This window comes from Poromitra crassiceps (assembly GCF_964638095.1).
Source record: "Poromitra crassiceps genome assembly, chromosome: 9".
NCBI lineage: Eukaryota > Metazoa > Chordata > Actinopteri > Beryciformes > Melamphaidae > Poromitra > Poromitra crassiceps.
The window spans coordinates 49170892-49194035 of NC_139630.1; the positions used below are offsets into that span (position 1 = coordinate 49170892).

The following is a 23144-nucleotide window of genomic DNA, read 5'->3' on the forward strand; positions in this document are numbered from 1 at the left end:
GAGGCCTAACTAAATGACCAGTGATTGTGTGCTCCAACGGGTATCAGAAGAACTAGTGCAATTGTATTGTAAAGACTGGGGTGTACCTGCAGCAGCAAACCATGACAAGCTCCCTTATGCTGCCATCTAGTGTTTCCTTGCAAACTATTCTAAATCCCAGCATCCTTATCTCACTGATAGCATGAAATCCATTGCTGTAGTTTACATTTCAGCAGCAAGGATGAGCATTATCTTGTATATATTCATCACTTGTTGTTGTTGTTGTTGTTGTTGCAACTGATGAATAACACTATCCCATCGATCAATCACTTTGCCATGGTACAAGTCAGACACCTAACTCCTGGCTGTTGCAGTGGAGCAGATCAGAGACAACAGCAGAAGGCTGTGGTTGAACTGAATGTGTGGAACTGCATGAATGTGTGAAGTCGTTTGTTGTTGGACAAGAGCAACATGCTCAGTCAACATCCCCTTGGTAAATCTATATACAATTTCCCTAATCCTGTTACCATCAGCAGCACATTAACTACTATAATTTGTGCACCAGTGAGCATCAGGAGAGCTAGATGAGCATCACATAATGAATAATTTGTAATGTTCTATGAATCTATAGGTTGCAGGCTTTATCGATAACACCCTGTCTGGAGTTCTGGAAGACATGATTAGGAAAAGTAAACACAGCACCAGCAGTATATAAATCATGTGAAACTCACGGCTCTGGTTTCGTACAGAACCATCCTCTGGATACAGCTGATGACAGCCGCTGACTGAGGCATGGCTATATCTTGAAATGTGTCACAATCCAGGAGAAACGACGGAAGACCTGTAGATAGTGATTAATAGGGATGTGCATCAATAGGTTAGCGTTAAGTGTGCTGGAAAAGGCAAAATAAACTTGGGGTAGAGATTACTTAGCAGCTAACGTTATTAGGCATCTTATATGGCCCTCAGGCTACTATGTTACCTAAGCTAATGTTAACGTTACTCACCATTAACGTTAGCCGTGTTAGCCACAAGCTTCCAGCCAGCTGATAATTCCCTCCATGTCCTCTGCCTACCAAAACTACTACTTAGACCATCAGAAAATCAAACATGTTTGTACATTGTCAAAGTAGTTAGACTAACATGATATAGCGTGCAGCGGTCATGCATTTGTTTCGGTCAGGTGACTGTCATGAAGGGCTCGCGCTTCCTCAATTCAGCTGATACGGATCCTCGCAAAGTTAAAAAAGCTCCGAGGACACGAAAAGGCGATTCTTTGGGTGTTTGGTTTGATGAGAGATTGACTTGGGCTATACTGTAGGTAAAATCCTGGTAAAGTGTGAGACAGTGGTAAATGTTCTGAGAAGTTTAGCTGCGTGTGACATAACGGTAGCCTTACAAAGCAGACTATAAACGTTAGTTTTCTGGCTATCATGTGTGAAATGTGTCATTACTCCAGCCAAAGACATAGCCGAAATTTATTCGTCCTTGTTTGATTGGTGTATTTACGTCTGCAGTAGTAGACATTTTCCACAAAGTTGTTTATTTCTCCGTCAATTGTTTATTGGATTCTCTTCAGTTACCTGGTTGGGGTGGGATTATTTTTTACAGTCTATGGACGAGACGGGGGCGGGGGAGGTGATGGGAACGAGAGGGGGGAAGGGGGAGTGCTCCGCTCTGGTGCCTTGCTGGCTGCTATGGTTACCAGCTGTGTTGTTAGCTAACTCAGTCAATGCTAACTCACCAACGAACGGTTGGTATGACATTGTTAGGTAACAAAATGACAAAGAATTGTTGGAATGCCGAAAACTAACGGTGAGTAAACGTCAAGTAATTTCGTTAAGCAAGCAATCAATTACAGTCAGCTAATCAGCTGTGTGTTAATGTCATGTTAACTCCTAGGTTCAAACAAACGTCGTGACAGGCCAGGCGTCTTTCACTGTTATCTTTTTGTCCAATTTGTCTTAGTGTCTCTATAGTAGGCCTCTGAAAAGACTGCAAAACACAAGGTTACACTAAGCTCATATGGAGAAGTTTGTGGACAACCTCAATGAGGATGAAGCTGAGAGAGAGACCCTTCTTGCTAAACCCACCTGCTTCATCATTGTTGGAAAACCGGTAACACACACACACACACACACACACACACACACACACACACACACACACACACACACACACACACACACACACACACACACACACACACACCCCACTGATGAAAGATAACAGGCATCACTGCTCACACACACACACACACACACTCACACACACACACACACACACACACACACACAGACAACACACAACATATAGCCTACATAGGCACATTATGTCAATAGTAACAACATTCAGTAATGCTCTACAGTTTATGATGTGATGGGTGCTCACAGAATCCTTTTTGGCAGGGTGTTGGCAAATCCACCTTGGCCAAACGAATAGCAGACTCCTGGAAGTGTATCTTGATTGATGGCAAGTAACTTTTGGTATCTAGCCCAACATACTGTACTGTCTTTGTAAAACGTTTTACACATTTATGATCATCATCTACAATATTTCAGAGACAGAACTACTCAAGACACACATAAAAGATCAAACTAAACAAGGCGTAGAGGTGAGTAATCTGCATTATCTGCGGTCACTCACAGAACAGTACTGTTAGCCTAAATGTCCCGTTGTTGTCATATTATGAGTTGCCTTGTCTCGCCATTTCAGCTGTTAGATATCTTATCAGAGGGGAGAAGTATACCAGAAGACATGGTGCTCGAGCTGATTCTTGCCAGGCTTAACTCACCAGATGTGGAACACTATGGTAAATCAATTAACTCAATTTATCATTTTGAAGCACTGATGAGTCATATGAGTTGCAGTAATAAGTAATAGCATCCAAGCGATGGGGCAGCACTGCACAGTTTTGTTTAGAAGCGAGGTGTCAACCATGTCATTCACACACCAGCTTTGCCATGGCTTGTTTGTGATAGTGCAATGTGTTGTGGTACAGGTTACGTACTGAGCTGCTTGCCCTGCATGTCGGAAGAGTGTCTGAAGATACATGAGCAGATTGAGCTGATCAAAAACCTCAAGCTAACACCTGATTTCATCATCAGCATCAAGGTTGTCCTGGTTTCCTCTACTAGAATTGTGCAGCAGTGCATAGCTTTCAATTTGATATGGCTTAGCAAAGAAATTGATTCATTTTCAAAATTTCCATGTTATGGTTGGTTTTGGTATAGCGTTGTCAATGTGTGAGTGGGTTGATTATTTTTTCTCCCATCCTCCACCACCAGTGTGGGGACAAGGACCTGATCCAGAGGCTGTCAGGTCTGAAGCAGCACCCGGAGACAGGCCAGTCATACCCCAGGGAACAGTGGAGCCCAGAGAAGGTAGACCCCAAGAAGAAAGAGGAGAACAGAGGGGAGGATCTAGTGGGGGATGAGGAGGAGCAGGTATGTCTAATCGGGAAAAACACCATTTGCCATTGGGTGTAACATTGCCCATCTTATGTTTTAGACTATTTTTCTGACACGCAATCAATATTTTTTGTGCTACAAGGGCAAGCATCTACACGTGCCAATGACCTTGTTGAGCTATGCATGTCTGAAATGTCTGTGGTAGTAACCTTTACCCTACAGATGGCCTGCTGTGAGCTACAGCTTTTCACTACTGTTGCATTGTTATATTGCCTTTGCATTTCACTTTTCTCTAAACTTAAAAACATTCCAAATGAAATGCCTGATTGTCTAGCAGTCACATTTAAACCTGTAATGTCTGCTCTCCTTTGATATTAATAGCTTCTGATTATTTTTGCTCTGGGTTGCAGGTCGAGGAAAAGGAACTCCAAAAGGACATCATCCACCAGATGGTGTGGACGCAAGAAAATTCAACCAAGAATGCTTATCTCAGGATCAACATGTACAAGGATACTATGCTCAGACCCCTGGAGGTCAGTTCCTCTGGGCAGCACAAATCCTTGTTTATAGTGCTCCTATCAGGCTCGTCAGTTTGATCATCATCCCTCCAAGTTGTGTCAATATCAGACCAGTGATGTAAAGAGTTATGGGCTTTCAAAGTTAGACATTTTGGCTTTTAATTATCCATTATCCCATCAAGTTCATGGTATGTTTTTATTCATGCTAGAACACGGTGCCAAAGTCATCCATTCAACTTTGGTCAAAATGGATTCTGCTTATTGGCAGAGATTAGCCAAATTTGTGTAGGTGACTTGATTGCTATTCTTTCAGGACTACATGGCTGACCACGACCCCCTCTACCTGTTTGAGCTGGATGGAAACAACACAGCTGAGGAGCTGCACTTGGTAAGTCTTGCAATACCAAGGGTTAATAGTCTGTGAGGAATATGCATTGTAAAAATAAAAAATGATCTTGCATATATTACGGTATGCTGCTGAAATGACTTTGAGTTAGGTTCAGTGTTTTTGTTGTTTCATTTGTGTGTGCATAATTATTTACTCCTTCTCTGGTGCTGATGTCAATGTGTTGTTGACTCCTTTGCCTCTAGTCTGTAATGTCCCGTCTGGAATCCATGGCAGTGAAGAGTGTCTCTGTTCCTGTCCGTCTCCACCAGAATGATGATGAAGAATTTCCTGATGAGATTGAAACGGTCTGCCATTACAGACTATACTCAGTATTCAATCGAATCTAGGAGAAGCTCTTTCTTCAAAACACACTATAGTCAATTCTTTGAATGCACCAAAACTAGTTCAAACAACTTCAGTTTGAGCCATAATTGCTGAGGTGCTGCTAGTAGATTAATGAATCCAACAATGTACTGTCAAGGATTCATTGGAAAGGTCTAACAATTCTAATTAGAGTAGTAGTCTAATCCCGAGGCCATCTCTCCTCCAGGACGAGCTGCTGAGAATTGTGTCTTCCTCCAAGACAGTGGCCCCTGGCTTCAGGTGGAGAAGGAGCCGCTGGGGTAGAACCTGCCCTGTTGCTCTGAAAGAGGGCAAGGTCATTCAGGGCAAGTCTGAATTATGTGTGGGGTGAGTGATCAGTTGTAAGGAGGGTATAGCCTGGCCAGGACTTTAGTCACTGGCGTAAAGTGAGATGAGATTCATCTGTTTACTTTATCAACTAACTCCCATGTCGACCCCTGTACAGCTTCCAGGACAAGATGTACATCCTTTCATCTGAGGAGGCCTATCAGAAGTTTGTTGTAACCCCCCAGCGGTACTTGCTTCCTCCAATGCCCAAGTCCCCTTGCAAGGTATCCATTATTGGGCCCCCGCATGCCGGGAAGAGCACCCTATGCAAGCTTCTAGCCCAGCACTATGGAGCATTGGTGCTCGACATGGAGGAGTTGATGCAGCCGGTCCTGGCTAAGCTGGAGCAGGACAGGCTGGACAAAATCAAAGAAGACACCACACAGATCGCCATAGAGAAAGTCAAGATGAAGATGGAAATGGATGGCACACCGAGTTGTGGTGAGTTGAGTTTGGTGTGGATTATCATATGTTGGTTGTACCAAGATTCACTATCACTTGTACAATTATGTTATATATATCACTGTATATTCTTGCGCAAACTGACTATTCAAAATAAGTCTAATGCAGTGTTGCTTTCTACTAACAAATGCATTATTCCACAGAAGTACTCTTGCAAATGTCATATCGCATGAAGAATAATGAATACTAGTATGGATGTGGATTCAGCCAATTTTACTGAAATTATTATTTCAATAACTATTCGGTTCAACTAATATACACACACACACACACACACACACACACACACACACACACAATATACACACACACACTATATATATATATAGATATATATATAGATAGATAGATAGATAGATAGATAGATAGATAGATAGATAGATAGATAGATAGATAGATATAGATATTGTGTGTGTGTGTGTGTGTGTGTGTGTGTGTGTGTGTGTGTGTGCGTGCGTGCGTGCGTGCGTGTGCGTGCGTGCGCGCACGTGTGTGTATTGCTGTCATATTTTATTTAATCAGATGCAACAAATTCTGTGGAGCTGTTAAAAAATACATACTCTTTCATACACTCTTTCATACACAGACACTTTTTTTTTTTACCTTTTACATATTTATTCAGAAATAGATTATCTTGTTAATCAGGGATTCACGAACCACCCTCTTGTGGTTTTGTGCTTGCATGTGTATTACTGTGCAAATGCTCTCTGCTGCTTTCAGTGACAGAAGATCATCCAGAGGTGAAAGCCATGGTGCTTTCCGCACTGAGAGAAGTCGAACAAAGAAGCCCAGCACCTCTTTCTGACCTGTATGCTGATGTTTTACAGAAGCGTATAAAAGAGGTATGCCCAAATGTGAAGCATGTCATCTCCATTTACAAGCTTGTGGAGTGTAAAGATATTATTCAGGACACGTAAGCATTCCTTCTGTGAGTTGGAGCATGTAAACACCAGTTTATTATAGCCTGCATAAGATCTATCCTGATTGTGAAAAACCCAAAATACAAACTAGGCGTATCCTTTACTGTTGTTAGAATATAAGTAAATAGCAAAAAAAAAAAAAAAAAAATGTACAGTATATATCAGGGTGGGAATTACATGGAGGCCATGGCCGCCGTTGGATGTGTAGTTGGCTCATTTTAACACACATTTGAGAAATATCGCTCTTCACGATGTCAATAGATCAATGGCCTTTGTGCCCTGGCATGTGGCCTTGTGCCCTACATCTTTTGTGTGATGCCGGAGACCAGATGGCCTTGCCCCTAAAATGACAAAATTCCCACCCTGGTATATATACACCTTTTGTCACAGTGAGTGGTGTAGGACCCAATTGTAGGACAACAGTAGGAGGCAGATGATGACAAAACCAAAACTGGGTATATAATGAAACAAAGATGTAATGTGGAACAACAGGTAACACCACAGAACACACGTGAACTTTGTGTTGACCAGACAAAGACTGGCAGGGAAACAAGAACCTAAATTAAATACACACAGGGAAGTGATTAAAGACACAGACTAGAGACTAACATAGATCTGCTGGAAGTAGACAGTGAAACATGAGGGACATGAGGGGACTAGAGACAGGGAAAGTCTGACAAAGTCCGAATCACAACACCTTTCTTGCTATATACATCCAAATCATTTATACAGTATATATACTGTATAAGGGATTTGGATGTGTATAAAGAGCTTGTTCTGTATAGCACTATAACTGGAATATGAGCTATTATCTAGAATACTCATGAGTGTGCGAACACATTCAGTGACAGCCTGAGACCTTAGTTAATTGCTAAACATGGCCACACTATCCAGAGAAATGGCAATAAAGACTTAAGGCTTAGCAGTGATGCTGCTAAATTGCAAAACGCTGGTGTTACAGATTGAAGATGTGGATGGAGATGCGGAGGTGAGAACTGGCTGGGTGCTCGACAACTTCCCCAAGAACCACTCCGAGCTGGCCGGCATACAGAAAGCCAATCATGGAATCCTGCCAGACTTCCTCTTCTGCCTCAAAGACAGTGAAGGCAGGAAATGATGAAACAAAGCACCGCAAATTGATAGATGTTATTTTGATATAGGCTATCTGAGTTTGGGTGTTTCTATTCATGCAGTCTACCTGTTATGCCCTCATATTTAATTAACTGATAGATCACTGATAGAGAATGTATTCTACAGGAAGGACAGCATTGAGGAGACACTATGAGATGAACAAGGAGACTGTGGACAAGGCAGTGAAGAAGAGGTTGCAGGAAGAACAGTCTGAGAAGGAGAAGCAGACCTTGTTGTGAGTGAAGATCAAATGGTGTGTTAGAGCTGAGCTTATGAAGCCAGTTTCAGCATAGTTTTTGACCTGCCTTTCTCCCCATTTTAGAAACCGTAAAGAGCAGTTCTCAGAGCTGGAGGCCAAGCCAGCAGAACCACATGCTAATCTGGAGACAGTTGCTGAAGAGACTGATGGTATTAATCTGTTTGCCTGTAAACTGCCTCAAATCCTGTTGTCACCTTGATTAGCATCCTTTTTATTACATTGATTATTTTTCTTTGCAGAAAACCTGCACCAATCTGATGGAGACAGCAGTTCACATCCTGTCATCCACATCCAAAAAGCAGGTAAGACTTCACACAGCATAGCTGCAGCGTGGACTACACACGGCAATGTCAGGTGAGTCACTCTAGTCTAGGGGAACGGGACGCTTACTGGTGATCAGGCCAGTAGCCAGGGTTTGAGAGATACCGAGGTCATTTTAGCGCGGCGTGGGGGTCCCAGGGCGGATAGAAAATCCATTTGTGTCCATTTTAAAGTAAAATGCTTCAATCTGGTGCACTTTGAGAGCAAAATGAAGAGGCTAGATCGATAAAGAACGACAGACATCATGTTAGATTAATATCCTCTTTACTGTGCTGTTGCTTTAAAATGATACAAAAAATAAATGTCTCCCCATATAATATAATTTATATTCTGCATACAGGTCACATGGCAGAATACTGCTCAATTAAATACAATGGCCCATCTACACAAACATCACTTACAGGGGAGTTACTTACCCATTCACTTCAATAGAGGGTATGCATGTGATGTCACAGAGGCAGAAGTCACTGTGGGGTCACGCCCACTGAGTCACAGCAAGACTGAGCTTGAATGCAGTAATCAGCCTAGATAAGTGACACCTGCTGCTCAGGGAGGAATTTGACACTCATTTTGACACTCGTTCCCGATTGAGGGGGCGTGTTCCAGTGGGTGTGCATACCCTCTATAGAACTGTCCCCAAAGTCTAGCCCCAATCTAGCCTCAATGCAAAATCTAAATGTTGGGAGTATCTCTCTTCCTTCTATAGCACACAGAGAGGAAGCAAATTGTTGCATTTCCGATCAACTGTCGCATTAAAATATCAATGACAGATGAATAGATCTGGGGACCGGGGCTATTTTTCTTAACACGTTCACTGCCACTGACGTATTAATACGTCAAAAAAAATCCAGCGGTTCACTGCCATTGATGTATTAACACATTGAGTGCCAGCCATTTTTTCAATCCTGTAGGTAAGTTGTGCCAGGTTTTTTTTTGAGGATTCTGGCTCATTTTACAAGAGCCAAGGATTATTTTCTGTTAAGAATTCGTGAACACCAATCATCTAAAAATAACTAATAGAATGTGTGCTTTCTCTGTCTAAAAGAGTTAGTTTGCAGAGTTAGTAGTTATGTAGATATTAGCCGTTGAGTACAGCATGGTTTCAGAGATTTTCAGAGAGTTTGGAGATAAATGGATTTTTAGAACCACTTCACGTGCCTGTGATTATGGGTGCCCTTGTCTCCCACTCTGTGCGCTCTCTCTCTCTCTCTCTCTCTCTCTCTCTCCTCTCTCTCTCTCTCTCTCTCTCTCCTCTCTCTCTCTCTCTCTCTCTCTCTCTCTCCTCTCTCTCTCTCTCTCTCTCTCTCGTCTCTCTCTCTCTCTCTCTCTCTCTCTCTCTCTCTCGAGAGAGAGAGAGAGAGAGAGAGAGAGAGAGAGAGAGAGAGAGAGAGAGAGAGAGAGAGAGAGAGAGAGAGAGAGGAGAGAGAGAGAGGGAGAGAGCGAGAGGGAGAGTTGCTTCAACTCCTCCCTCCGTGGGCGTTCTTCTTGGCTGCAGCGGCCGTCACAAGCTTGTCACCAGTCTCAGTGCTTTGCTGCTGTCCTGTGCCTGTGGCTGCGCGGGCCGCTGTTTGAGGAAGTCGGGATGGACTCGCTCGCTTCTTGGAGTTTTGGTTGAGAGAAGCTTTTGCGATTCTGGTCATATTTATGCTGCGTGTTTCAAAGTGTGTTCCACCTGTAATCTATTATGTAAATTTGCAATCCCGCATCGCCAGCAATCAGCGCGAAAACGAAAGCGTTTTCCCCCATCCATTTTCATGAGAATGGCTGGGGTGAGAATGGCGTGACAAGTTAAAAAAATGCTTGCCTTCCTCTAGTCAGGAGAGCACTGTCGCCACTTAGTGGTCGGTAAAATAGATTATACACATTCTCTTGCTCCAATAGTGATCTCGAAGATGTAAAAGGGGTTGATTGATGTCCCACCGTCAAAATTTTTTTTTTTTATGTAAGACGAGATATCTCGGCTCTGGCACTCAAGCGTTGGATTATGTAAGACGAGATATCTCGGCTCTGGCACTCAACGTGTTAATACGTCAAAAAAATCGATTTTTTTTTTTTGACGGTGGGATGTGCATCTAACCCTTTTACATCTCTTATATAAGTATTGGACGTGTACAACGTGTACAACCCATTCCACCCACCCACTAAGTGGCGACAAGGAAGGAGGAAGGCAAGCAAAAAGCAGTGTGACGAAGCCATTCTCATGAAAATGGATTGGCGAAAACGCTTTCGTTTTCGCGCTGATTGCTGGCAGTGCGGGATTGCAAATTTGCATAATAGATCACGGATGGAACACACTTTGAAACACGCAGCATAAATATGACCAGAATCGCAAAAGCTTGATCAAAGCTCTCAACCAAAACTCCAAGAAGCGAGCGAGTCCAACCAGACTTCCTCAAAGAGCGGCCGCTCAGACAGGCACAGCCGCACAGCAGCTGCAAAGCAGTGAGACTGGTGACAAGCTTGTGACACGGCCGCTGGCTGCAGCCAAGAGGAACGCCCACGGAGGGAGGAGTTGGAAGCAGAGGGGAGTTTCCTGCTGTTATGGAGGAAATTACTGTTCAAAACTATTGTTTAGGTCTTACTGATGCCAAAAATGAATGGTTAAAGTGACTGTTCTATCGAATTTCACAAAAAGCCGTTTATCTCTGAATAATTTTTCTCACGCTGAAACCGTGCTGTATTCAACTGCTAATGCTTACATAACTACTAACTCTACAAACTAACTCTTTTAGACAGAGAAAGCACACATTCTATTAGTTGTTTTGAGATATTGTGTGTTCACAAAATCTTAGCAGAAAAGAATCCTCGGCTCTTGTAAAATGAGCCAGAATCCTCAAAAAAAAACCTGGCAGAACCTACCTACAGCATTGAAAAAAGGGCTGGCAGTCAATGTGTTAAAAAAAAAAAAAAAAAAAAAGTGTGGAAAATACCGAGGTCATGACCTCGGTGTCCTCAATGGTAGCTACGGGCCTGCTGGTGATGTGCTTCATCACATGGCCTCTAGAGGGCCGCATTGACTAATAAGAGTCTTGACTCTTGACTGAGACTCCGTCTATGCCTGGTAGCCCATCTAGCCACAATGCACGTAAGCTGCCCCCTCTGTTGCAACTCACACTGTGGGCTTGTACAGGATCTGTGCTTGTTTATAAACTGTTGGTTTTTATCAGACCAAAAACTCAGAAATGCATGAATACTCGAGTCCAAGTCCAAGTCATCAGTGCTCAATCATTACTCACTTTTTTCACACAGCCTCCACAATCCTCACAAACGCAGCATGGGACTCAAAATGACCTGTAGTTGTTTTTCTCTTTGACCTCCTACTCTCCTCTGTGTCGCTCAAGATGATGTGGTGCTGCCCGATAAGTGGGAGTTGGGTTATCCAGACGGCCCGGAGATGGAGGACTATAAATTGCAGCTGAAGCAGTTTGCGGCAGAATGGCAACGCATGGAGCCTTATTTAGTTGGCAGGGCCTCAGTCCTGGAGATTGGCAGCAAGATTGCTCAGGACCTGCTTGAAGAGATGGTCCAGGAGATGGAGAGTGAGTGCCGATCTACAGTGTGTGTGCCTTTTCATGTGTGTGTGCAGACTGTGCATGCATCAGTTAGCTAATAATATGTTTGAAGCACAAGGAATTAAAATCCTCTGGGCACACTATCCTGCAAAAGAAAGAAAAAAGTTTGATAGGTTATCCATTAGCATGGCATGTGATTTGTTGTTGTTGTTGTTGTTGTTGTTGTTGTTGTTGTTGTTGTTGTTGCTTGCATTAGTCCAAAACGTCATTAGAGCATTATTATAATTTTACACGGTATGCCAACTAACTGTATACATTGATTTCAATAATTTCAAATTCAAATCCATCCTTGGCAAGAAACAAATCCCAACCCCACACTCTGGTTTGCATGTGTGTTCTGCAGAGCCATTCAAGCATGAGTCCTGGGAGTTGACAGGAGTGGACCTGGAGGAGGAGGAAGAGGATAGTCAGGATATCCAGGCCCTAACAGAGCTGGAGAAAGCAGAGGAGGCCAGTGGGGACAACGATACAGCTGAGGGAGACAATGAAGTCAGTATAGTCTTTTCACTTTTATCACCTTGGTCAAATCTTTCCAGTGAGAATTTGTTACACTCCTCCTCTTTGTTACGTCGTACAAGAGCAATATTAAACAGTTTCACCTTCTCACTTTGTTTGCTGCTTTCCTTGCATGCCATCAGGAGGACACAACAGCTAAGAGATTACTGGGAGATACTGCTCACTTCTGCCCCGTGGCCTTAAAAGACCATGAAGTCCTGTGGCCCTGTACGGACGAAATTGCCGCAAAGTACCGGGAGAAGGTCTACTACTTCTCCAGCTCGGAGGCCATGCAGCGCTTCCTTCAAAACCCTGCAGAATTTGTCGCACGGGCCGAGCCTCTGAAGGTATGGGCTGATAGGAGAAAGAGCGAGGGAGACAAAGTGAAATAAAAAAGAGCCCTAACACATTCTCGTATCCTTTTCTCTCCAAGCCCCCGTCCATGAGGGTCTTTTTGCTGGGCACCCGAGGCTCAGGCAAGACCACTCACGGCGAGTGGCTGGCCCAGCAGCTGGCCGTCTTCCACCTTCAGTTCAGGGAGCGCCTACAAGAACTCATCCTGGCCAAGACACAGAGGCGAGTGCCCCGCGCCGACGAGGCAGAGCCCCCGGAGGAGGCTCCTGAAGAGCTGGAGGCCCTGATGAAGGAAGTCAAGGGCCAGGACGAGCAGAAGACAGAGGGCGCTCCTGTCAATGAGCCTGACATGGAGGCAGAGGTCAGATTTGATAAGCCGTCTTTGTAGCTGGGTTCCTATCCAAGTATATTTCATGCAAATTATGATTTATTACTTTTATTTGAGGCTGAAAAGTTTTGAGAGAGAGAGAGAATATATTTGATAAACAGTGATGGAAACACACAAAGACTGTGTGTAAAATATCTGTCCAGCACAAATGGCATAACTGTTTCTCCTGTTGAAGTATAAGGCTCCTATCTTGCCTGGACAGTATGTCCATTAGTTGGTGAAATAAAATATTGCAGGTTATTTGACATTGGACTCATCACTGTTTACAGTGATATCATTCGTGTTTGGGCCCGTCTGTCTGTTGCAGGAAGTGGTACTGACTGATGGTGAAGAGGCCATCAAAGCCTACCTGTCTGATGGAGATTCTCTACCTCCGGAGATCCTGGATATGGTGCTGGCACCATACTGGAAACAGGAGCCGTACAAGTACACACATGCACGCACACGCGCACGCACGCACACGCACACACACACACACACACACACACACACACACACACACACACACACACACACACACACACACACACACACACACACACACACACACACACACACAAATTAATCTCTCACTGGATTTCTCACACTCTTTCTCTGCACAACAAACGTTGACCTCAACATGCCTCTTAGGTCCACAGGTTTTATCCTGGAGGGCTTCCCTCAGAGTGCTGATGAGGTGCAGTACATGGTGCAGCGGCAGCTCTTCCCTGATGTTGCAGTTATCATGGCGGTGGATGCCATGGACATTGTGAGTCGCTTGTTGCCACCTCACCTGGAAGCCTGGAGAGAACGCCACAACCGCCGCGAAGCACAGCTGAAGCTCATCCGTGACCTACGTCAGAAGATTCGGGTGAGCAAGTCACAACTTTCTAGTAATGTTGTCCCACCACCTTCATTATTGAGAACAGTAGTAGGACCAGTAGGACTTTCTCTCCTGTCTTCCATTTTCTCTGCTCAGTTTTCCTGCTGTCTTGATGGAAAGCATTCATGGTGATGACATACTACCGACCCAATTAATTGTCAGTTTATTTGAATGTGATCCCAGCTCTCTGGCCAAACTTAACGTTAGGCTACTTTGTTTGCAAGTAAATCTTATGAACTGAACCATGAATAAAGCTAGCTTATATCATAGTACATACATGCATAGAAGCACTGCTTATACCGGTGTGTGCGCTACTGTGCTTTATTGTGAAATTCTATGTGATACATTATATCCATCTCTGTGGTATAGGAGGACAACATTGCCAAGAGAAGGGCTGATTTCATGGCAGAGCAAGCCACCAATACATCCAGAACAAAGGTAAGCAATGTCATCATAAACATTATTATCCTCTCCTCCATCATTAAGCAACCACCTACCTACCACAGTCTTCTGACCGGGCAGATAAGGGATAGCGAGGACGAAGACGATGAGGAAGATGACAAACCCATAGACGACATGGAGGACGAGTGGGAGGCCGTACTGCAGGACGAGTTCCCTCCTGACGACGAGAGCGATGCCACTGAGAGTGAGGAGACTGAGGAGGCAGCCACTGAGAGGCTGGAGATGGAGATCGGGGAACGTTTTGAGGCGGATGACAACAACCTCAGCAGTGTGACGGTACAAAGACACACGAGACACCCATGAAGGCAACTAGACAGACACTAATGTTTGGTTGCCATACCCATACCATCTCTGTTATTATTTCACCGGGTAGTGAGAACAGATTTGCATAATTGTATTACTCTGACTGTCACTTATCTGCAAACCGTGTCAACACAAAGCTCACTTACTGCTGCTACCTCTGATGCATCCTGACCCTGTACATATTCTGTAAACAGCAAACTTGGGCTACCTCACCTAGCTGTCAATATTCTGTTAATACTGTTTATATCTGTTGATACTGTCTATATCTGTTAATATCTGAATCCTTTTATAATCTCTTTAGATCCTTTATATCTTATTTGTTTATTTCTCATATATTTGTTGTTCTTATCAATGTTACATGAGCACCAACCACACCAAGACAAATTCCTAGTATGTGATACATACCTTGGCAAATAAAATAATTCTGATTCTGATAAGCTTTGCACTAGTTTTATAGCGGTCTGAGAAATATCAGCAACACGCTGAATGGCCATTTCCATCATTACACTTAGCTACTAATTTACAGTCTATAAGTACACATCCATCGACACGACAGAGACATGGGTTGGACCCATAGATAGTGTTGGACCTACACAGTGTGAACCAAAACTTCCTAGCTTTCATATTGTACTTCCATGCTTTGCCCACTGCTATTATCAGGAGCTCCTGAGTGAACTAAACATCCCTAAAGTGTCAATCAGTGCATCCCGTAAGCCACGGATTGTGCGTTACCAGCTGCTCCAGAAGGTCCAGCCTCTGCTGACCAACAGGGGATCGCTCTTCCAGAGATGCCAACCCATCAGTCCCAGCCTGGCACGTAAGCTGCTGCGCTCCTCCTACAAGTTCCACAGTGGCTTTGGCTGCTGGGACCCCGTCAAGGTGAGCATAGAGACACTGCGTAACGCGTCATCATTCAGAAACCACGCCCAAGACGGGGGAAAACAGGAACCCCCCCTCCAATCCTGGCGTTCTCCTATGTCGCGTGCATGGTTGCGTGTTGCACAAAAAGATCGTATATACGGAAGATGAACACTCCAACTTACTTCCTTGACAGCTAGATCCACATTTTCTTCTCGCCAATTCTCAATGGCTTCCTTGTTGTCCTCAGGAGTACAAAAAAATGTTAACTGGCGATTTTTTACATTTGTTGTCTGCGCAGCCCACCACACAACAGCTTTTAGCTATGTTTAATTCAAGGAAAATGACACTGGTGTGTGGAAATGAACGGAGCTTTTCCCCCGTGATGGGCGTGGCCTATTTCATGCCGTGTCTCTATGACCAGGGATGCTGGCGTCCTTTGTAGACATAACAACATGTTTCCCTCCTGGACGTACTGTATTTTCTCTCTATCCCTCTCCCTCTGTCTCTCTCTCTCTTTCGCCCTCTGTCTCCCTCCCGCTCTCTCTCTCCAGTACACAGAAGGAGACTTGATCCAGCCACCGCAGGGGCCCCTCAGTACCACATACCCTCTGCTCTTCCACCAGTATATCTACTTCTTTGCATCCAAGGAGACTCGCGGCACATTCATGCTCAACCCCATGAAGTACCTTAAGCAGTGCAAACCCCAGCCCTCCCTCCCCATTAAACTGGCTGTCATAGGACCGCCCAAATCTGGAAAAACCACCGGTCAGCCTCAAACAGCTGAAACATAATCCACTCATAGTCAATGTTTATGTAGAAATATACGATAATAAGTGTACGTTACCATATCTCTCTCCCTACTGTACTCCTTGTGCTCAGTTCTTTCACCCATATCTTCCCCTCATGGTTTGCTCTGTTGTTACCTTCATCTCTCCAGTGGCACATATGTTTGCTCACAAGTATGGCTTGTTGCGGCTGTCCATCGGCGGTGTTATGCGCATGGTGATGAACGCGCAGGAGCACACCGAGCTGGCTGTCCAGATGAAGAAGCACCTTTCCAAGGGCCTTGCCGTGCCTGATGAATTGGCCATTCAGTGTCTGGAGGTGGCGCTCATGAGTTTAGTCTGCAGCACCAGAGGGTAAGACAGGATCTCTGCAGGCTCCTCAAAGGTCTTTTAAAATGCTTTAAATAATATATATTATTGCTCTCTTTTGAAAACCTTGGAACTCAGTCCAGGTTATTTTTCTGTTTGTGGAGGCATTGTAACGCTGACTTGTTTGCCCTTCCAGGTACGTGTTGGACGGCTTCCCGATGACACTTAAGCAGGCTGAGATGATGGAGGCTCGGAGTATCATCCCCATGACAGTAGTGGAACTTGGGATGGACACGATGGAGGTGCTGAACAGAGGCCTGATCGACAAGATGAAGCCCAACAAGTCAGAGAACACACACACAACCATAGCAACATGGCTACAATCACTAGAGTTGCATATTTACTTCATAAATCTGGAAGAATTTGCAAGGCACAGTCTGTAAGCTGTGGAACATCACAAACGTACAAACTAATGGAATAAGGTGTGTCCCCCTGTCCCTTCCTTTCTCCCTCCGCTCCCATCGTAGGCCTCACCTGATGCATGATAGCTCCGAGATCCTCCGCATCCGTAACTCCCGTTACAAGCAGGAGGTGGAGCACGTGAGACAACACTTCCAGCAACAGTACAAGAACTGGGTCCTGCTGGATGGGTTAAAGAGCAAATGGTGGGTCTGGAACAGCGTTCTAGAGGAGGTTGGCATCAGCATTAAACATATCCACAGCTACCTGGAGAGGACTCGCTGCGGTAAGTTCTGGAGGAGGAGAACCTCTTGAACCGCATACATTTTCTGTCTTGATCCCAGGCCACCAGGATGGCCTACTAGTGGGTGATGAAATGGCTGAAAATATTGTAAATAATTATTCTGCTGCAACTTATTTGCACTTGAACTTAACAGTAATTTTGCATTTTTAGATCTCAAGTAAAAATAGCACAGCAAAGCTAAATTCATTAAAAACCACACTTGAAGAGGATGCATTCATTCTATGATTGATGAGCTATTAGCTCATCTTCCCCTGTACATTGGTTTCGCAGGCCAGGCAGCCTGCATCCACAAGCTGTGCATCACCCCCAGGGAGCTGCAGTCTCGTCTGGGAGAATTTGGCCACTACTGCCCTGTCTGCCTGGCTTTACATCACCACCTGCTGGACTCCTCAGATACTGCATCCCTTGCACTAGCGGCTGAATACAGGGGACACTACTACAAAATGTGCTGCAGAAACCATTTGGAGGTCAGTGTCCTGGGGGCTCATTTCTAAATAGCCTATAGCCAAATCAAAGTTAGTGATTTAAAGTTGTGATTTATTGAAAATGGTTCTTCATGCCAGAATTAGTTGGCTAAGCTTTTTTCCCTTTTTTCTCCAATTTTCTCCAATATTTAACAATTCTAAAACGTATTTCTATCATTATCCAACATATTTGATTACATTTTTGCTTATCAATTATTCTTTGAAGTGATCCTACAATTGAATTGACGTTGGGGGGGATGCCCTTTTTTTTTTACATTTATAAATATAATATAGTTCCGATATATTATACATATTTATATAAAAGTTCAGGCAGCATTCACAAATTAAATATCTAGCAAATAATGTCACCTAAACACACAAAAAATGTTGTCCTTTCGACCACAGCGGTTCCTGGCCACTCCAAATCAGTTTGTGGTCCCTGGCTGCCCGTACACTCTCCCACAACCACACTTGCTGCCAAGGAAGCTGACTGAGGCTCAGGTGAAGAACAGGTTCCCACAGCAAGTTGAAATGAAAGGATTCTGCCCCGTCACTTACCTGGATGGACAGCAGAGGTACACTCCACTGTAATACAGTTTGCACCCTAACATACTTCTCTCTTACTGGAAAGCATAGGTACAGTATGCATAATATAATGTACTTTTTTCTACAGACATTATGCTAAAGAGCTTCTACATCTTACAGCAAAGGTGACCAAGGGAAGGCAGACAGACAGGAAATTACAAAACTAACTAATACCAGCATTTGATCACTTTGTGATAAAGTTAGAATAAAGGTTGTGAGAGCGTGCATCAAAATCAGAATCACCAGAAGTAACCTACAATACATGCACAGAAATCTGTCCACATACCAGCACAAATGGAACAAGCAAACAGAACCTCACACAGAGTGTAAAGCATGAGACTTACACTGGATGGTAAATAATATGTACCACTGTTTGTTTGATTTATGCCAAATCTCCTGTTTATGCCCTTAATGTATAACCATATTCTATAGTTTTATCTTGATGGAACTTGTAACTTGTCCTTAGGTACGAAGCCCTGGTTCGAGGAAACATGGAATATGCTGTGGAATACCGGAGACGGATCTACATTTTGGAGACAAAGCAGAAGCAGGACAAGTTTCTAAGGTGGGGAAACTTTCCTCTATGGTGCGTCTCCTCTCCTATGGTCCAGTGGTTCTCAAACTTTTTGGCTTCAGTACCCCCTTTCCCTGATTTCTGAATACAAGTGCCCCCTTTACCCGATTATGACATTTTGCTTCGATTAGAAAACTGCAAGAGAAAACTATAGCATATGATGCAATGAATGAATGTGATAATAACCCACATTTTGAACAATATACTAACACTACAAAATAAGAAATGGGGTGAAAGAGTTGCAATTAGTGCCTCCTGAGTAGATTTATTTTAACGTTTCATTTATTTTCATGATTTATTCTGACATTTTTTAATTTTCCCCTTTCTCTCAAGTACCCCCTGTAGTACCTCCACGTACAACGTATGGGCATACCCCAGTTCGGGAACCACTGTCCTATAGCATACAGTGCATTAGAAGTTTTTAGTACTTTTTAAGTTTTTACTCACATTTATTTTCACAAGGGATATTCACTTGTGCAAATCATTTCTGTTATCATGAAATCTGTTCTAACTTCCTACTACTTTGCATAAAGACAGCATAATATTCCTTGCCTGTGATAAGTGTTGGTCTGGCACTTTAATGCAACTACCAAGCCTCATTGAAACTCGGTGTTGATACTCCTCGTGAAGGCTTCCTGAAACCTACTGGGACCAGAAGCTACCCAATAAGCTTCCTCCTATTCGTGAGCCTGTACAGCTCACCTCTCTCCCAATGTTGGGCTACTTGCAGCAGGTCAGACCCACACTCATGCACACAACATCTATGTATTCTGTAATGATCCTGTCTGCAAAGCATTTATGCCACGTTCAACATTTTTATTTAGATTTCTGCATTATGTCTCAGAGATATGTGTGTTTACTCAAGCCTGTACTTTTGTCAGGGTGTGGCAGAAGCAGTCATCAAGGCCATGACAGCTGTTGGGTGTCTCAAACCAAAGTATCCCTTCCTCAGTGTGCAAAGATCGGCTCTTATCTACATGGCCTATTATCTTAAAGGTACAGTAAACAAGATGTCGAAGACATATTTGGTCCACATCATGGTTTCATGCGTGATTTGTTAAGGCGAATTGTAAGGACATAAAGTGTTTTATTTTACCACTACATTTATCAACATGAAAAATGAGATGCATTCCATGGCAGAGCTGAGTCAAGGTTTACTATCCCAGTCAGTTGAGTGTCAGATTAGAATCTAATCCTATCTCGTCTCATCATATACTAATTGTCTCGTCCTTGCTCATCCTTGTTTCCTCTTTTCACTTTTTCTCCAGCTTTCAACCACAAGAGCTCGGAGTCCGCCCGCCAAAGGTACAAAAAGAAGCTGGCCTTGTTTGAAGAGAGCTGTGCGCTCATCCCCTACCTGGGCTCCACCATGACAAGGAAGTTCAGGCCGCCTCGCGAACATCCCATTGACTTTGAGTTTAAACTGCACAGGTTCCTGGCATTGAGAGACTTCCCAGGAGCTAATGGTGTGCTGTAGGCTGTAGCATGCAATATCAGCACAATATTTTATAGGGTGTGATGAACTGCGTGGAAGGAATATAACATTAAAGATGCATGTTTCATGCTATGACAGTATCCATAAGTTGAATAGTCAGGTACTGACATGGTTTACAAGATAAGCCAGCAGCATCTCCATTGTCTCAGGAAACTCGCTAAGTTCCAGGTTGACAGGACCCTGATGACTATTTTTTTAACCAATCTTTTAATGAGTCTGTGCTCACTTTTCTTTTATCTGCTGTTTCAGTCTCTTAAAGTTAAACACAAAAATGTACTAACGTGGTTAATGTCTCTAACAAAATAAATAGCACTACTCAGGAAACTATTTTCAGGATCTTTACAACAAACAAATATGTAAGAAAGCAAACTCCATTCTGTCTGCTTGTTCCCATCGTTTACAGGTTCAGTTTCTGCCATCTGGTACCCAGACTTCCAGTTAAAAGCAACAGATATAAGCACTCTTTCATACCCTACCAGTGCTACCTACCCTTCATAGGTAGTCATTTGCACACTCACTCTGTACTTTGACATACTGTGTACTTTTTAATATACTATTTACTTTTTATTGTGTATGTATGTATATGCCCTGTGTATGTGTGCTTCCCACTATTGCACAACCAATTGTCCCATTGGGGACAAATTAGGTTCTTGAATCTTGAATTTTCTAAGCTCATGTTCATAAGGTGTATTCATAGCCTAACGTCTCTCTTCACATTGCTGCTGTTGCTTGTAGTTGTCTGTCTGTATTGGCAGACCTCCATGGTCAAAACCAGTCACTGTTTGTATGTAGATCATGCCTAATTCAAAATAAAAAAAACTCTTGAGTGCCTGAAGTAAGCCAGATGAGGCCTTGGATGATTTTTGGCCAGCACTTCAGCACGGGCCCTATATCTGGCTTTGTCCAGACCGATTTGCGTGCGGATTTGTTCACCAACTTAGGTTCTTGGCCAGCACTTAGAGTCTTAGAGGGATATCACTGATTATGTCACAATGCCTATGACATAATCAGTGCCTATGACATCGTCTCTGCCCTATTGGCATGCACAGTGCACAATTTGATCAACTTTGCATCACTGATAACATCACAATGTCTGAAATCATCTGTGATGATGCCACATTTCCCCCTCGAGTGTAACCAAAAACCACAATTGCTCGAGTGACATCACTGACGATGTCCCAGCGCCTATAACATCATCAGTGCCTATGACATGTCAGTTATGTCATAAGATTTTGGTCAACTAGGTATCTCCTAGGCTCGCCCGTCCTGCAGCTTGCTGAGCTGCCTCTGCAGCTCGCCAAGCTGGCCCTACAGCTCGGCCGCTGCACGGCCTTGCTGTGTGCCCAATGAGACCAGCATCATGATGTTATTTATGACATCACTGATTAGCCTATGTTACAGTGGGATTTATGACATCACTGAGATGTTACAGTGGGATTTGACATCACTGATGATGTCACAGTGGGATTTATGACATCACAGTGAGACAGAGCCCCAGCTCCATGATAGATGTCATTGATGACATCACTGCTGATGGCATATACATTGTGACATCATCAGTGATGTCATCACAATGCTAGTGCATACTGGCCATAATGCTAAGTCCCAACCTAGCCTTGTTGACTGTATATTGCCTACAGGGGGAAAGCGAGGGACATCACATCACTCAAAACGAAACAAGGACTGACTGGCCCAAGGGTGGAACTACTGGTGAGGTCACTGGGGATAACACGTTTACTAATTTGCTTGTTTTAGCTGCAGTTACGCCTCATTCAAGCCATTTGACACTTTTAACAATATTCATTTTTAACAGTAGCCTATAGGTATAGTGACCATTGTCCTTTACTGTATTTAACATTAGTTAGTTTAGCTTCCATCTTGGTTTCACCCAATTGATCTCCAGTGCGCATGTGTAGTACCCCCAGATCCCGCGTGCCACGGTTTTGGACAATAGGACGATCAGGTAGGTCGGAGTACAGTATTGGTAATGTATTTGATTGTGGCAATGATTAAACAAATGTGTGTTGGATTATGATGAAAGCACAGTCACTCCTCATAGCTAGGCAATTAGACTTTAGGGTGTGCACCATTGAGATAATGGTGTGCACACATTTTGCATGTGGGTCAGACCAGGGTGCACATGGTCACACAGAAACGCACAGCAATTACACAGCACACTTCATCATGTTATATGCCATCCGATCGGTCCTTGTGAACATTGACAACTGCAATATATACGATAGAATGTCAACAAGGAGCTTTAATTGTATGTTGTGTTACACGTTACTTCCTACATCTTCGACACAAAATTGTTGCATAATGGGCGTAATCGGAACAGAAAGGAAGAACACGAACACGATAGAGGAAAAATCCACACTCCATTTCAGAAGGTGGCGGTAATGCACCATAAGTTGTTGTAGTAGAAGAAGAAGAAGATAGAGGAAAATTGAAAGATTCTGGTTCAGGAGCAGAACATACTGGAGGGTGGTAGTCACTGGACAGGGCAAATATGCTTAATTAATCAGCTACCTTCGGGGGGGGGTGTCTGGCAGTGTAGGGAAAGTGTAACAAACAAGCAGGACAATGTTGTAAAGTGAATCCAGGAGATGGCAGTAATGCAACAATGTGGGTGCAAACTGCCGTTAAACATCGAAGAAGAAGTAATCGCGCGAGATTTCCTGAACGTCTGTTCTTGTTGTGAATACAGCGCGCGAACAAGTTGTGGACTGGTCGTCTTTCCCCCCGCTATCAGGAAGAAAACAGCGAGGCAAGCGATCAACAGCCCTTGATGCGA

At 43.7% G+C, this 23144-nt stretch overlaps 2 protein-coding genes across 2 annotated transcripts in view; one reads left to right on the plus strand and one right to left on the minus strand.

Moving 5' to 3' along the window:
* Positions 1–1123, minus strand: part of fig4a (FIG4 phosphoinositide 5-phosphatase a) — a 79411-nt gene extending 78288 nt beyond the window's left edge. Inside the window, exons 1-2 of the mRNA XM_083642653.1 lie at positions 987–1123; positions 711–820 (exon numbers count right to left, since the gene is read on the minus strand). Of these exons, the coding sequence (XP_083498779.1) occupies positions 711–773 (63 nt within the window). The 5' untranslated portion in view covers positions 774–820; positions 987–1123. The remainder of the gene's footprint in view (positions 1–710; positions 821–986) is intronic.
* An 881-nt stretch (positions 1124–2004) lies between these two features.
* Positions 2005–20332, plus strand: LOC310782365 (adenylate kinase 9-like; the record flags this gene model as incomplete). The annotated part of the gene is made up of 35 exons (XM_083643030.1): positions 2005–2097; positions 2388–2451; positions 2541–2593; positions 2695–2791; positions 2981–3093; positions 3267–3425; positions 3800–3922; positions 4221–4295; positions 4499–4600; positions 4846–4985; positions 5104–5426; positions 6168–6289; positions 7329–7467; positions 7625–7733; positions 7821–7906; positions 7997–8059; positions 11420–11617; positions 11994–12139; positions 12289–12492; positions 12579–12860; positions 13195–13313; positions 13518–13737; positions 14119–14187; positions 14272–14487; positions 15175–15393; positions 15927–16140; positions 16313–16514; positions 16666–16812; positions 16997–17214; positions 17503–17699; positions 18102–18271; positions 18748–18846; positions 19486–19588; positions 19737–19851; positions 20124–20332. The coding sequence occupies 35 exons, from the start codon at positions 2005–2007 to the stop codon at positions 20330–20332; spliced, it is 5208 nt and encodes a 1735-aa protein (XP_083499156.1).
* Between the last annotated feature and the right edge of the window lie 2812 nt (positions 20333–23144).